The sequence below is a fragment of the Pagrus pagrus genome (assembly GCF_965226575.1).
Source record: "Pagrus pagrus genome assembly, chromosome: 9".
Classification (NCBI taxonomy): Eukaryota; Metazoa; Chordata; class Actinopteri; order Spariformes; family Sparidae; genus Pagrus; species Pagrus pagrus.
This window is the reverse complement of record NC_140193.1, coordinates 13,710,357-13,725,624: the sequence shown is the minus strand read 5'-3', so window position 1 is coordinate 13,725,624 and position 15,268 is coordinate 13,710,357. Positions and strand designations below refer to the sequence as shown.

General features: G+C 41.6%; 1 protein-coding gene across 4 annotated transcripts in view; it reads right to left on the bottom strand.

Annotated features, from left to right (window-relative positions):
* vwc2l (von Willebrand factor C domain containing 2 like) overlaps positions 1–14,716 on the bottom strand; it is a 31,572-nt gene extending 16,856 nt beyond the window's left edge. The window contains exons 1-3 of one of the 4 annotated variants that reach the window (XM_084361354.1): positions 13,649–14,716; positions 12,236–12,754; positions 5,833–5,946 (exon numbers count right to left, since the gene is read on the bottom strand). In XM_084361354.1, coding sequence (XP_084217480.1) covers positions 5,833–5,946; positions 12,236–12,649 — 528 coding nt within the window. In that variant the 5' untranslated portion in view covers positions 12,650–12,754; positions 13,649–14,716. The remainder of the gene's footprint in view (positions 1–5,832; positions 5,947–12,235; positions 12,755–13,648) is intronic. The other 3 variants (XM_084361356.1, XM_084361355.1, XM_084361357.1) reach the window with 3 other exon arrangements.
* Between the last annotated feature and the right edge of the window lie 552 nt (positions 14,717–15,268).

Below are 15,268 nucleotides of genomic sequence, written 5' to 3'. Positions count from 1 at the left end.
CTCAGCTCAGCTAAAAAGTGCTGTGAAGGGAAAAAGTGTCATCTACCGTTCACTTGTAGTTCGTGTGCAGCTCTCAAGGATGGTCATACTCACATTAAAATGGGTATGTGGTAGTTAAAAAATACTCGTTCCATTAGTACAAACAATTACACTATAAGTTGGGAAGAATCAGGTTGTACCATAATTTAAAGCTTTACCACAAATTCCTCTCATATTCTACCCACACAAGCAGCTGTCACCAGCTACATACTACATATACCCCAGTAGGAGTTAAACACACCTATAGTTCTCTATAGCGATCACACAGAAATGTAGCGGCGTTGTCTCATACATATGGACGATGGACTGCATTGTGACAGACTTAATCAGTCGGGGGCAGGCGAGGTGGGATTCAGGGCCAGCGGTGGAACATATAAGGGGGCTGCTGTGTCTCCATTCATGATGTCATGGCTGCAGTTCAGCTTTTATAACTCTGCTCATTTCTCCAGCTGCGATATTTGGCTTGGTCTTGGTATTGGTAATTAGATATATAAAGCTCACTTAGCTCTGTTGTCCATGAGTGAAGATGAAGTACTATAACCTTGGGCAACATATAACAGCAATTACACACCTCACTTTATATTGACACTTCCAGCAGCAGAAACCCACGTTCAGTAAAGATTATGTTGGGTAATAATAAATACGTCTCGTCAGGGAATTGAGGCGATGGCAGTTTGCAGTAATGAGCTTGTGTGTTTATTGCAGTCTTTAAATGGGGGTCCAAACTAACTTAGTGTGTTTACATGCACACTCATATCCCTGTTATGATCTTTCGGAATGAATTATTTACTTTTCATGTAAACAGAAACCTGGATAAGCACCCCTAACCTAAGTTGTTCAAAGAACTCAGACATCAGTCTTTAATAAAAGTAAAGATATTGTGTTAAAGCAACATTATGTTGCTTTTCAACACATAACATTGTTATGATGTAATGAGCTTTGTTAGTAGTTAGCACCTACATTACATCTGACAGTCCTAGGATTTGTATTTATGACAGTGGTGTTGCACTCAGAAACTGTGGGGGGCTTCAAATCTCACAAAATGCCAGTTTCTACATAATGATGCTTTCTAGTCTTACAGTATCTGATAAATGTACTTACGTATCAAAATGAATTTTCTGAAATACAAAAATACAAGTAAAATTGTGTATATATTTAGATGGATGTATGCACTCTGTACTATGGGTCAACCGATTTTAGGCGTGGCAAGTTATCCGATCCAATATTCAACGTTTTCTGATTCTCAGAATCAGGGTTTATTGTTTTTTTTAAATACGGTTTCAGACAAAATAAAAGATAATAAAAAATGCACTACTTTGGATCCGATGCAGCATGCAATATGCAAAGTAACTAGTAGCTAACGCTATCAAATAAATGTAGTGGAGTAACAGAACAGGTATAGTAATAGTGGAGCAGAAGTTGGCTAAAATAATTTCTAGAAGGGCACTTTATCATGTGTTAGCCACCTCAGCCATCAAAGAAGGCACTTTAGTGTTTATTTTTAACCCCCGCACCACCACCAGTGGCAAAAAGAGGCGATGCCCTAAGAACAACATATTGCCTTGAATTCGATGTATTTTCTAAATACAAGTCTGAAAACAAAATTCTGACTCTCTTAACGCTGTGTTGTTGCTCCCATCTTTTATTACTGCTAATAAAATGGATAAAACTAAAAGCAGAATGCACCAGGCTCCTTGCAGCCAGAAACCAAAAAATGGACTCAGTCTTAAATGCTGAGAGAGCTCAGCTGGTGCAGAAATGAGAACGGCTAGATGTGGCGGAGTCAGACAGACCTGCATTGATGCAGACAAACGGACACCTGGATATTGCTGCAATGATATGTAAAAGGGAATGAGTAGCCAGGTTTTTCAAGGTGTGTACAAATTCATATCTTTGTTATGATAATTTGCAACACTTCAAACTTAAAACCAGGATGCCTGTGTCGAAGTGAATGTGCGACCGATCAAATCTCTCTGCACGGTTCATGTCTGATGACCTTCTTAACAAAAGCAGCAACAGGCAGGGTCAACACAAAAATATCCATCTAATATTTATTACGGCTTTTTTCTGCTAATAAAAGCATGACGTTCCTGTCCTCAACGGAGCCTTTACTTAGCAGTGGATGGTCGATTACATGTTAGTCTGAAGTGTCTAATTATGGGTAAAAGCACAGCACAAACATGAATTTTCTGTAGCAGCAGGACAATTAGTTAAGTGGATGGTAAGGATCCAGCTAACACCACTTTGGATTAATATTTGATCAGCTGCCAAACATGCAGCAAGGACATTCCTCTAAAACATAACAAAGGGAATAATTAGACACAGTTTTACTCCAGTCTGCATATGGCAGAGATTCAGTTTCCCTTTTCTCCCTATAAGGCATATTACTATCTTAAGAGGATAGAGAAGGAGACGATTAGACATCATATAGTCCTTAGAGTGCAAATTAGTGATGCAGGACTAAGTCTGCTAAACCTTTCATTTGTTTTTCTGAGCAAAATGCTTTGCCTCAAATAGTGGCTGCTGGTAGATTGTAGAAATAAATCGGAATTTAATTCAACATCAGCATTAACATATATTACTCATTTGGTTTGAGGCGATGCAATCGATATTTTTGAAAATGAGTGTAAGCTAGGAAGATGAAAACTAAGACTTGGCTTTGTTGTTGCTCACATTCATATTTATTATTGTCAAACTAACTGACGATAGTAAAAGTCAGCTGGCTTCTTGACATACTGAAGGAACGTTGAGTTTTCTCCTCCAAAGGTATGTCTCGATATCACAGGCATCATTTCATCCATTACAGACCGTAACGTTACAAACACGCATTTGTCAAGGTCACTTTTTCAAAACCTTTCACGCTGTCGGCACAACAGAGTGCTTGCATTGCTTCATCACAAAATGCATTCAGTGATCACATCTTTCAAACCAGCCCAGTCGCCAGGGTAAAATAGGCAGCTATCGTTTCTGCAAACCAATGATACATTTACATGTGTGTGTGTCAAGTTATTACATGTTTACATTACATGTGACCTGACTATCGCATCAGTAGGTGAAGGGGATGGTGACGGAGTTACAGGCAGGAAGGCTGCCGAGCCACTGACCACGGTTCAAGACTGCGTTTCAACATTTGTGAGTGTGACTCTACTGGACATTTTCCAGCTGTGTTTGTGACCAAAGCAGGTATTTTAAGCCAAAACATGATCTTGCAATTTTTTTTTGCCTAAACCTTACCTGACCATAAGTGCAGCATGTTCACAACATAAATTAGACAATTAAATGAATCAAAGCAATGTAAATCTGCAATGTAAAGAAATGTAAAGATTCGATTTCAGTGGTTTGCAGAAACGTACATTTCCAACATCTATTCTTATGATTGAATTGCCAAAATTGTGTATTTACACTCCTTTTGGCATGTTTACTTACGGTCCGTTTTATGTTCAACGTTAAATCACTGTAAATCAAACTGCAGTTACATTCACATCTTTATCTAAAAAGTAATAAAGAAATAGAATCGAAGAAATAGAATAGAAATTCAACACTGAGAGCTTATTTCCAGTCTCTGATGACCCCTATGACAGACCTGTGGCAGCTGAGGAAAGAGGGAAGTGTCATTGTTTGGGATGATGTGGTGTTACACCATTCTCTTCCAGTCACAGAGTGGTTTACAGTCTTTACTCTCCATTTCTCAACTCCATACTGGAATCCTTTTCATCGTGGAAAGTCGGAAAGGTCAAAAGTTGACCATTGCTCATGTGACCAGATGTTATGGATATCTGGACACATCTGCAGATGATTGTTAGGGAAGGATCGCGCATGCAAAAACATTCTCTCCCATGTAATGTGTGATGTTGATGAGAGTAGACAGGGTTGACTAACACCGTTGTATTATTACATCCGTAGCTATCCAATACATATGTATAGTGACTATGTATAGTTTTGTATTGTGTTACGTAATTTGTCTCATTTTGTGAATTTTGAATTACTCTGTGCAAATATGGAAAAAAACATGAATAAAAGACACTTTAATTAAAAAAGTGATACATACTGTAATGCTACGTGTTGTCCTGTTTTTAGGGTTATTGTGCAAGAGTGACACCGTGTTACTCTTGGCTGAGTAATGTTGTCCGTGTTTGCGTCAGAAGGGTTGATTCAGAGATGTGTATGAAGTGCTGCGTTCATGCATTCTGAATGTGAAATGAATTGTCGAGCTGGGCTGCATGACTGTAAAGAGAACTGTGTGAAGAGCTTTGAACTTAGTCCAAACAATTGTGGTTTACCAATTGTATAGAACTGTGAAACGCAAAGTAGAGGACTAACGGTGTTTATTCTCTAACACAAGTGGCCTTTAAAAAGAAATCATTTCAGAGCAGACGTGGCATTTTTCTGTTGGTCAATCTGGCGGATTGACCTGTAAAGCAGCTGAGGTGGAAGCCTGCTATTGCTGGTGCCTTATAGGCATGAGTATATTAAAAATGCCATTTGAAAAAGAAAACTACTACAGTCCGTCAACGTATTCAGCAGTGCCCGGTGCTCTTGTGCGTCCTTTTGTGTGAGGTCTACCGTGAAGAGGATCAGTCATGGCTTAGTCCAGACACACAAAAGAAAATGGAGCACCAGCACCACATTTAGACGTGCTGCCAGATGTTTTGGTGAAGAAAAAGTCTCCTGTTGTTGCCGTCTTATTGGCCGGGTATTAGAGTGAATCGGTTGTCATGCCTTTCAATCCCGCTCTGAGACAAATGGAGACGGGGCTGGGAAGCAATGAATAGTCAAATAACCTTCAGTGGGGCAAATGGTAATGTGAAATGCTTAAAGGCTGCACAACAGGGTCACATGAACCTCACCCATGCGGTTAATGGGAGTGATGGGAATGGGCTGACAGTCAAACTGCATGCTGCTGTTGACCAAGACAAAACAATATTTTACTGGTGGTCAGGAAATACAGAGAGAGAGAAAGAGGAGGCAAGAGTTGGATGCTAAAACACCCCTGATACTTGAACAAGGGTACTTTAAGTTAGTTCAGACCAGAAAAAACTTCTTTTCAAACTCTTTGTGGCCTAATTGTTTGCGCTTAATAACGTCTTCTAATTAGGACCTTTGTTGCCTCTGGCAAATTGGATAGGAAAATCAATTTGAGCAATCATTTTTACAGCTTTTATGGCTGTTTTGTCTCATAGGTGTCAGTGCTGAACAGCAGAGTCACTAATTACTGTTGTGTGCAATGTGTAGGCAGCGCTGTGTATGTGCTGTTTTAAATTCATTGTTGTGACTGTACATGTGCTCCATCAGTACGTTTCAGTAATTACGGTACATCAATTTCTGCAAAGACTTTTGTTGTATTGAAAGAACAATTAAAAGTTAAAAAAAATTGGGAAATTACTGAGTATATTATATCATTTATATCTATTATAAGTGCAGAGTGGTAATAAGAAATATGTTTTTCTCTGGAAATGAAATTGCCTCAACTCAGTCGTAAGCCTTAGCTGCACTGCACAGGATAGATTAGTACCTGTCTCCTGGGGATTTAAGGAAAGGTGCGTAGAAATGAAAGTATTAAGGCTGCAAGTTTTACTTCCAAATTAAGCAATTAACATCACTTTTCTCTAAATTAGAAACTATTCAAGATAGTCTGATTGTGTGTACCTTTGTCACTGAAAATGTCAGAGCCCTCCCCCCTTTTTCAACTCTGCATCCCTTCCCTAGGGGGGGATCGCAGGAAGCACGGACGGGATTGTTCACATTTGAGTTCACATCCCAGCCCTAGCCTGACGATCTGGGATCTGAACTCACCCTATAGCTCCTGGTTCTTGATTGCAGCTGCGCTGAGGCCAGAAGCACGCCGGCAGCCGTGCTGGGGGCACTGGTCCCTTCCTCATCTGATGGGGAACCCTGTAGGTGAAACACCTACTGAGGTTGAGTGGCAGGACTAAGAAAACAAGAGTAGAAAATACACCCACTGGTAGAAAATCTACATTGTATTAAATACGATGTTGTTAAAAGTAAAAATTGGACAAGTTGGTACTGGGAAATTTATAATAGGTTGCTGATGCATGAGTTATACCAGCATTAGATTCAACTACTGACATTGCACTGCAGTCAGCTGCGTCGTGACTGCCCAATACCACTTGCATGACAATGACTGACCTATTGCATGGTGAGATTTCCAGCATAATGAAACAGGAAACTTAAAAAAGAGTTGCTTGATGACAAACTAAATATACATCGATCAATTATTCATTTTAACTCACACATCCAAGCAACCCAGAGGCTCGATACTGACGACATCTCATTCCAAGATGCTGTGTCTCTGCATTTCTTTCCATCATCTGCTACTGAATATAAATGCAAACCTTTAGCAGTCGCACAATCACCGCAAAGGAAATGCCATGAGGCCCACACCAAAGGTTAACCTGTCGCCATCTCTAAACAGGGTCTGTATACCAGATAGTGGCGACCTTTGATTTCCTTGAACACTGCAGGGTTCCGAAGCTTTCATGCACTCGCTGAAGAGACCGAACCTTCCTGCAGGATGTGGACTGAGACGTTAGAGTTATGTGTGTGGTCTTCGATAGGGGAGGGGGATCATCTTGCACAACAGAGTTCTTCTCTCCTTCTGTGTCATTTTCAATGAGATAATCAATAAGAACGAATGAAGGCTTTTTCCCCCTCCTCAAGTACGAAGAAATGTCCTTCCCTCTCCTTCCAGTCAAGGTTAGCAGGAGGGTGAGCCGCACTATTGATGGACTTGATCTCACATCAAACTGCGAGGTTTATGCACTCACGGCGGCCCTTACAATATCTGTGGGCTTGCATCCCAATGCAGGACTGAGCTTGATGCTGCCTGACGTGCAAACACACCAATCAGTACAGATTAAGTACATAGGTTTTAAATGGGCTGATCTCACATGCCCCTTATTAACAATAACACTGTGTCACTTTAATCCTGATGTGCGTATTCATAATGTATGATGTTTGATATTTTCATGATCAATTTCTTGATTGTTCAATCATTTTTTTCAGAGCCCTAGGTAAATTCTTCAAATTGCTTGTTTCTTCCAATTAACTCTTTAAATCCCAAAGGCATTCATTTTAAAATAAAATACATTACATGCTCTGGAGTTGACCCATTTCTCATGTATATAGTATGAAAGGTGTCAGGGATCATAGATATTGTATGACTTGTACTGCAGGACAATCTTGAATTGTTGATTTTTTTGCATGTGATTGTGGAAACACCTCCAACACAGTTGTGGATCATCAAGCGTGTTCTCACTCCCAACACGTCAAATACAGCAGCCTGGTCAGTGGCTAACACTAACCAAGTAGTTTTTTTAGCCTAAACCCTTACCAAGTAGTATTGGTTCCTAACCCTAACCAAACTGTGACCTTCTGATAACATAATAATAATAATAATAATAATAATAATAACAACAATAACATTCTAAATGTCATAATATGTCCTAATGTGTTTTTGTCAGTATGCCTTGTTTTGAAAGTGTAACTGGACGCTGTATATTACGTATAGTTGCTAACTCGACTGCAGAGCCTTTATTTTGAAAATCTAACCAGACTTTGCATGAAGCTTGTTAGTGCTAACTTGAGCTAACTTGTGACGCTAGAGGGGTTGGTAGAGCATCATAGTTTGTAGCTTAAGGTCACCGAGCCAACCATGCTGCTGTATTTGACGAGTTGGGAGTGAGAACGTGCTGCGGCCGTCATGTAATTGTGGGCTGTTATTAAGAACTATACCACTTTGTGAGTCTTGAGTCTTGAGAAAGCTCTTTTTGACCGAAATGACGACCTTTTATAATAAAGGTGTCAATGCAGGGGTGAAGTGTGTGTGTGTGTGTGGGGGAATTCCTTATTTTTCACTGGAATTAGATTTTCTGGGGATTTGATTCCTGGCAGCACAAAAAAGGAGTCAAAGCAAATGATGTGCGTGTTGTCTTTGACTCATTAAACACAGAAAAGCAGAAATTGGACTTTCTTCTTTGATGAATGCCCCAAGTGATTAATTGCATCTCAACTGTTGTTGATTCATCTTTGTGTCAATTGACTGATCAGTTAATCAATTATTTCAGCGCCCCCTAATAGAGGCATAAAATTCCTTTTAACAATCTGAAATCAGAACGCTGTGACTTGATGCTCATCCAGCTGAATGCACTAAAAGGCAGATGCAAATATGAAGCAATTACAAAAATTGTAGCACATTCCTAGCTTTTTCTGTCTGGTTCTTTGTTGTTGTTTTTTTGTCTGATTTCTCAAAAAATTCCACAAAATGTACCTGAATGGTTAATGATGATGCTTGTTTGCATTTTATTTGGCTGAACTCACTGTGTCACCCCCTGCCTGCTTCAATTTGTTTCAGTGACATGAAATGCTAATATTCACAGGTGCAGCACGTTCCTACATCTTTCTCTGCTTTCCCCTGAAGTCATGAAACCAAACGGAAACAATTACACTGAGATTACAAAACTTTGTGCTGAAGCGTTGCATGGCAGGTAAAGAGAAGGAGACAATGAGACATACAGTGTTTCCTCATACTGATAACTAAATAAGTCACGTTGTGATTTTTATCTAAACATTTATTTAAGTTTGCATACAGGCATTGTTAGTTTCGTGTACCCAGGTAGTTAGCCTTTACAATTCCCTAACTTTGAAGCGACACTAAACAATATCTTTATAATGTATCAGTAATGGGTCGAATGATTTTGTGTAACACAAAAGGAGTTGCTTGAAGTTACACATCCACAGAAAACGATCTCAGACTCTGCAGCCCCCCTCTACTCTATGGAGCATTTTAGCACCTTTGAGCAAATTGTATTGGTTTAACGGCCTGCAGTGTTAATCTTTTAGTCATCCGTCCAGTGTGTATGTGATTTATGGGGCTCTATTAGCAAAGAAGGGATGATACTTTTTTTTAATTTCCATTTTTCTAAAATTTCATTAGTGTGTAATCACCTGAAACTACGAATTGTTGTGTTATTGTTCTCCTCCATGGAGTCAGACATTTTGCACCACCACGTTTCAACATTTTTCGCAGTTTCTTTGCTGGTTGAGAAGACAGGGATCTCAGTTGGTTGCAATCTGCCACGTCACTGCTAGATACCACTAACTCCTATATGCTGGACCTCATACCAAGCTGCACCAGACAGCAGTTTCTAGCAAAAAGCTCTGTTAAACCAACTTGATATTACCTATGCAGCACTACACAGCCAACAGATAAAAGTAGCGAAGAGCTGGTTGAGCATTTAGAGCCAGACATCTCCCCTTGAGATGGTAGAGACCAAAAACATAGCTAACAGAGAGTGAATACTGGACTGACATTCACCACGTGGTTGGAAACATGAGTCCAAATGAATGCTAATGACCATAAAGACTACAGGTGGACTTCATATGTCGAGGTCGTCTTTACAGCTTGTTCTGATGCCTTCAAGCTGACACAGTAAGAGAAGCCAGTGATACTGCTTACAGTGAATGTTTTAGTTCAAAAATCTTAGCCATGAAGAGTCGCGTCGACAATTTATATACACTACACTGTCGCAGTATCCAGTTGTCAAACGTTGGCTTTGAAGGTTTTGCAGATTTGCACAACATGAAAATAATATCTGATACTTTTTTATAAAAAAAGAGCAAACGCCAGATTGACTTAGGAGAGCAAAACAGTGTGCCTTGGAGTCTTTTTTTTATGACTTATTGATCACAAAACAAAGTACAAGTCTAACCCCTGTTTCCTGGTTTCATACTTCAAATATGAATTACTGTATTTGCAATGTTTACATGCTAATGTATCTCTACAAGACTGGAGGCATGAAATGTCCAAGCTCCTAATAAAAGAAGAAAAAGGCTTATAATGAAATTGCATGTTCAAAATTGACAATTTGTTAATTCTCTGTTGTTTTAGATGAACTTTCTTTAAAATGCTGATATGAAATGTTTTGTAAAAGCTATAAAATGGTTGTACGTAGGTTTCCTGTATAGACGTAACATTGAATATTTGTTTAATTGCTTTCTTGCTTGGATTTACACACTATTTGATCTCTGGTATGTCTGTCATGGTGAACACTCACAGTGGTAGTTGATCTTGAAGATGCTTTTAAAGGCTTAATTTCAAGTGCTCATTTATTTCTGGAGTGTCTGTCATTTCAAGTTGGTTGTGCACAATAGATGTGTGAGAGGTGCTCTTCTCCACTGACATTTAAACTTTTCTACAACAGATTTTTAGGAAGCGATTACTTAAAGAGTCGCTCTCGGATTGTGAATCCAATATTTTAAACAGGGAAAAACTGATGAAATAAGCCAAAGAGAAAATTGGCAATGTCATCCTAATACCAATTTGCTGGCTTGAAGATGTAGGTTTTCTACCTCTAATATGATGTCAAAGCATGTAATAGCTAAATCCACAAAAAGGGTAAATTCAGGTATAAAAAAATTATAAGAAAAGCAACCAGATCCAATACTTAAAGAGGTTTTGCCCTCTTTGTAGCATTAGGCTGATGCAACTACAATGGACATACTAATCTTAACTGGTTGCTGATATTTATTCGCAAAGACACGAACAAGTGCCATGATTAACAATAGAGCTGCACCATTGTTTAGGCTGCATTGTGTCATATCGTGTCTCAATCACTTATAGCCCCGATCCACATGTGAGAAATGTGAATGAGGAGGTTTCCTCATGGGCAGCAACAGTTTAAACACAGACTGCTGTTGTCATGCTCATGGTGTCATTTCAAATCAGACGGTACTGTCATGCTCCATAACAACCGCTGAGACACTGGTCTGATGGGTAAAAACAGCGCTCCCTTTGCAGGAGACACACAGAAACTGAATATGCCAGCAGTGACTCAGTGTCCACAAATCAAAGCATTAAAAATACGGTTATAGCATCTGTCAGTTTAGTAATGCTGGGTGAGTGTTCAGTTGATGGGTGCAGGGAGGAGGGAGGAGGGGGGGGGATGACATCACTCTGGGTGGCAGCCATCTTTGTGCCCTTGGCCAATAAACACATTTTCGTGATATTTTTACAGTATGCCAGGAATCGATACATATCCACACTAACCGAGAGCCTCGCTAACCCGAACCCTACCAACCCCCCACCTCAGGTCAACGCTGCTGTTGACCTGCATTTTGCATTTTGTTGTAAACAATATTTACACACTGGATTCTGTCAACAAGTTGCAACAACAAAACAGGGTCGCGAAGGTGTGAGATTTCCACGGTATGAGCCATCTGGGAGAATATCACAGTTTCACGCTCTGAAAGGCTTACACAATTACTATTATTATTCCTATACTCAGTCGCCATGACCCTTAGAGGAATGAAAACAGACGGGGTATTTTTGTTGAAAACATACTAAAATGATCAACAGGATGTGAAGAAAAAGGTTCTGACATTATGTCAAAGACATCTCTGCATTATGTTGCAAAGATATCTTTTGAAGTTAGCATGCTCACCAGCTAGCCCCTTCTAGGATGTTAGTCTGATATAAAACAACACCAACCCTCCCCCAGTGCTTTGAGCTCCCAGTCCGAGCAGAGTCAACTGATACGACCGCTAGCTGCACGGTTAACCGTGCTTACTGGCTAACAGCAGCTACAGTTAGTCGCAGTTAGCAATTACCTTGCCGCCCCCTATTTGTTTGGAGTATTAATCGGACAAATGGCCGTTTCTTACATACTGCGCCTTTAAAACCAGCCTCTGGCCCCCTGAGACATGCTGCTGCCAAAATGACACCATCATGACCTTAGATCTCATTTCATATTTGAATTTATTGACATTGATCACTTTTTATGAGCGTGCATGTCTAGTTATGGGGTGTTCACATTCCCGTGTGTATGTGACAGGATAGCCCAGACAGACTGCCATGTAAGATGGTTCCTTCAGTGGCATCCAGACTTTCTGACTGTGACCGGCTGAATCAACCTGGCAAGATGGACCCAACTCATGAGCATCAGTTACTACAGCCCTTAAATGTGATCTAAACTGTTTTATCATTAAACTCAAAAAAGGAAATATCAATGCCAGCAGAAAGAAAAACCTACATGTTCCTTCTACTGTATGAGGCAAGTTCATATTATCAAGGTCTAGACTTCTGCCATGACTTTGGTTTATTTCTAAGTTGACGCATCTGAATCTGAATGTAAAAAAAAAAAAAAAAAAATCCAAGAAATAATGTTTGAAAAGAGCTTACCTTGAATTCTTCCAGTATTTTATACGTTTTCCCTCGGTACTCGCAAAAGTTTTTAACCTCCTTGCACTCGGGGCAGCATCCGTTGTGCTCCACTTTGGTGCACTTGGGGTGAAGTTTGGGGCACTCGGGCTGGTCGCACACGGGCCCGTCCTCCGTGCACACGCACGGACAGTTCGAGTGTCCCGGGTAGAAGCGCTCCCCGAGTTTGTAGACGAAGCCACTGTCGTCCACGCATCCTTTCCCCCGGTAGTCATCGAAGACGATGTTTTCTCCGGCGCTCCGCTCCGCCTCGTCCGCGGCGTAATCCTCGGGGTTACCCACCGAGGCCGGAGTCACGGCGCTCAGGGCCAGCAGGAGGACGAAGGCGGCCGAGAGGAGAGGGCCCATCCTTCGCCGTGGCATCGAAATCCACATTGAGCAAGATTATGTGGATGTCATCCCTAGGCTCCCGGTATCCTCTCCGGATCCGTCCTGCGCTTCATTATCACCATCATCATCAGCATCAAGTGAGGAAATGGGCTGCAGTGAAAAATAAGAGATGATATGATGGGTGGTGACTCACTGCTGTTGTTTTGAACATCCCAATAAACCAGTAAACAAATACTTTTGATTCATTTTTTTTCTCTCCCCCTCAGGCCTACAGTGCGTCCTGTCCTGCTGCTGCAGCCAGTTGTGTTTACAGGGATGATGCAAGTTTCTTTATTATTCTACCTCCAGAGACAAATGGGACTCCCCCCCATCACTGCTCGTACTCAACAGGCTAATGCCACATATTATCTCTGACAGAGAAACCTCTTCTTTAACACGAGCTGTGTAGTCCACTGTATGTGCGCTTGTGTTGGTGTGGTGGCGGTGGTGGTGGAGGTGGAGGTGCTGATTCACATGACTCTCTCGCAAAACCTCAGCGACGGGGTTAAAACATCCATTATGTGAGGTGGGTGGAGTGGGATCCTCACGGCATTCTCCTCCACATTCTCCAAAGCCAAACCTATTTGCTCAATGTTTTTTTTTTAAAACTCCATGAGAGCGACCGGGAGACAACAGGTAGCTTTATTCGTCTATTTCAGCCAATAAAAAAAAAACATGACAAACGACTGCTCCAACATCTGGACTTACAGTAACCTGTTCTTTTCTTAAAATCAGCCATGTGACATGCAGATGTTCTGATTCATAAATGCGCAATGAATTTAACCCAAAATGCATCACTCCCTTTTTTTTTCTCCCCCCACAGAGCTGGATACAGACAGTTGAGCAACATACAGCTGCAAATAAAGACCCCCCTCTCCTCCTCCTCCTCCTCCACCTCCTCCTCTTCCTCCTCCTCGGCTTAGAATCGCTTGGTCTCTAAGTGTTGCGTGTCCTGACAGATCAATTGCAAACGCAAGTGACAACAGGGATGTATACTCAACTCACCGCGTTGGAAATCGTGTTGGTGTCCACTGAGTGTGAAGCCAGAACGCATGCAGTAGAGGTGGCTGGAGCAGATTAGAGATAGCCGCCTATAGCCTATGGGAAACTTCACTTTATCCACTGGGTGAATTCACCAAGACTCCACCAGAGACTATAATCCTCCCCTCTCGGTCGTGATGGTGGCTTTTTCTTTTCTTTTTTTTTAAAGGAAGCAATTAAACACAAGCCTTTTGGAGGTGTGCTCCCCTCCTTTCCAGCGCAAAGAAAATGATATCCACATAAAAGTAGGTCTGCTTCATGGTTATCCTCCCCGGACTCACCTTTTTAGAGACAATATCACAGTTCACGTCCGAAGGCATGCGGTACACACACACACAGAGAGAGAGAGAGAGAGCGAGAGAAATCCTCTTTAGCGTTCCCTGAGAATTAAAATTCAATATTTCCCAACGAAGCAGGTGGACGTTGGAAAGCGGGCAGCAGCACCACCAGCAGCAGCAGCAGCAGCAGTCAGTCTTGTTGCACACATGTGTGCGCGTACATCCAGCGGTGGCTCGAAAAATCAAAAAAAATCCACAAGGGCAGAAGTTAGATAAGAAAAGAAACCAAACGGGATCGGGAGCCAGTCATTGCTTGAGGTCGCGTTCATCGTGCGCAGGCGAGACCGAGAGGAGGGAGCGCTCCGACTTTCAGCACCTTGGAGAGCGACTGTCTCCTGCGTCCTGCACCGAGCAGAGCAGAGCAGAGCAGAGCAGAGCGCCCCCCTCCTCCCCCTCTCTGTCACCCACAGACACAACACATCCCACCATCCGAGAACTCCCACCGCATTCCTGGGAAAGGCTGAGAAATCAAGTCGAGCGACGGGATAAGTGGTCAGTGGTTGGTCAGAGAGAGGTTTCCTGGAAGAGCAGCGCGTAAATGGGAGAGGTGGCCTACATGTGTCAAACGAGTGCCTTGTTGTGTCTGTGTGTGTGTGTGTTCACGCACGACCCGCGGCGTGTTTTCCCTGACTCACTCATTATTTGCAGCACAGTTTACAGAAACCCATTTGTATTCTAGGTGCGACGCTAAAAGAAAGAAAGAAAAAAAAAAAAAAAACAGAAAAAAGCCAGTCTGACTTCTCAGCCCTCACAACAACAGAAAAATACAGTAGAGCTTTTTGCAGAGCAGCATCAGCTTTGTTTTACAGACGGTAGCCCGTAGGGGCCACTGCCTGACTACATTCAGTCTGAGAACAGATGACTGAGTGAGACCCCCCAAGACTATCACTTAATTAGTTACTCCCAGGAGGATTCACACACATCTTATCAACAGCAACCTTATGGCCCGTCTTGTTCAAATATAACTACGTGTCCAATGTCTTTATCTGAGTAATGATTAAAACCTTGCTTTTCTACAGGAGCCCTTTTTGCTTGAAACACCTGTCAGTCCCCAGGGTAACTCGGCTGAAAACTCAACCTTTGTGAAGTATTACAAAATGATACATGTGCTGCACACTTGACCCTTCACGGAAAGGTTAAATCCAACCGAAACAGCCTCATTAACAAAATGTATTTGCATGCTGGGTCAAGGCATGAATCCTGGGTATTTACTGCACATTATCTACCTGACTGAAAACTAGCAAGA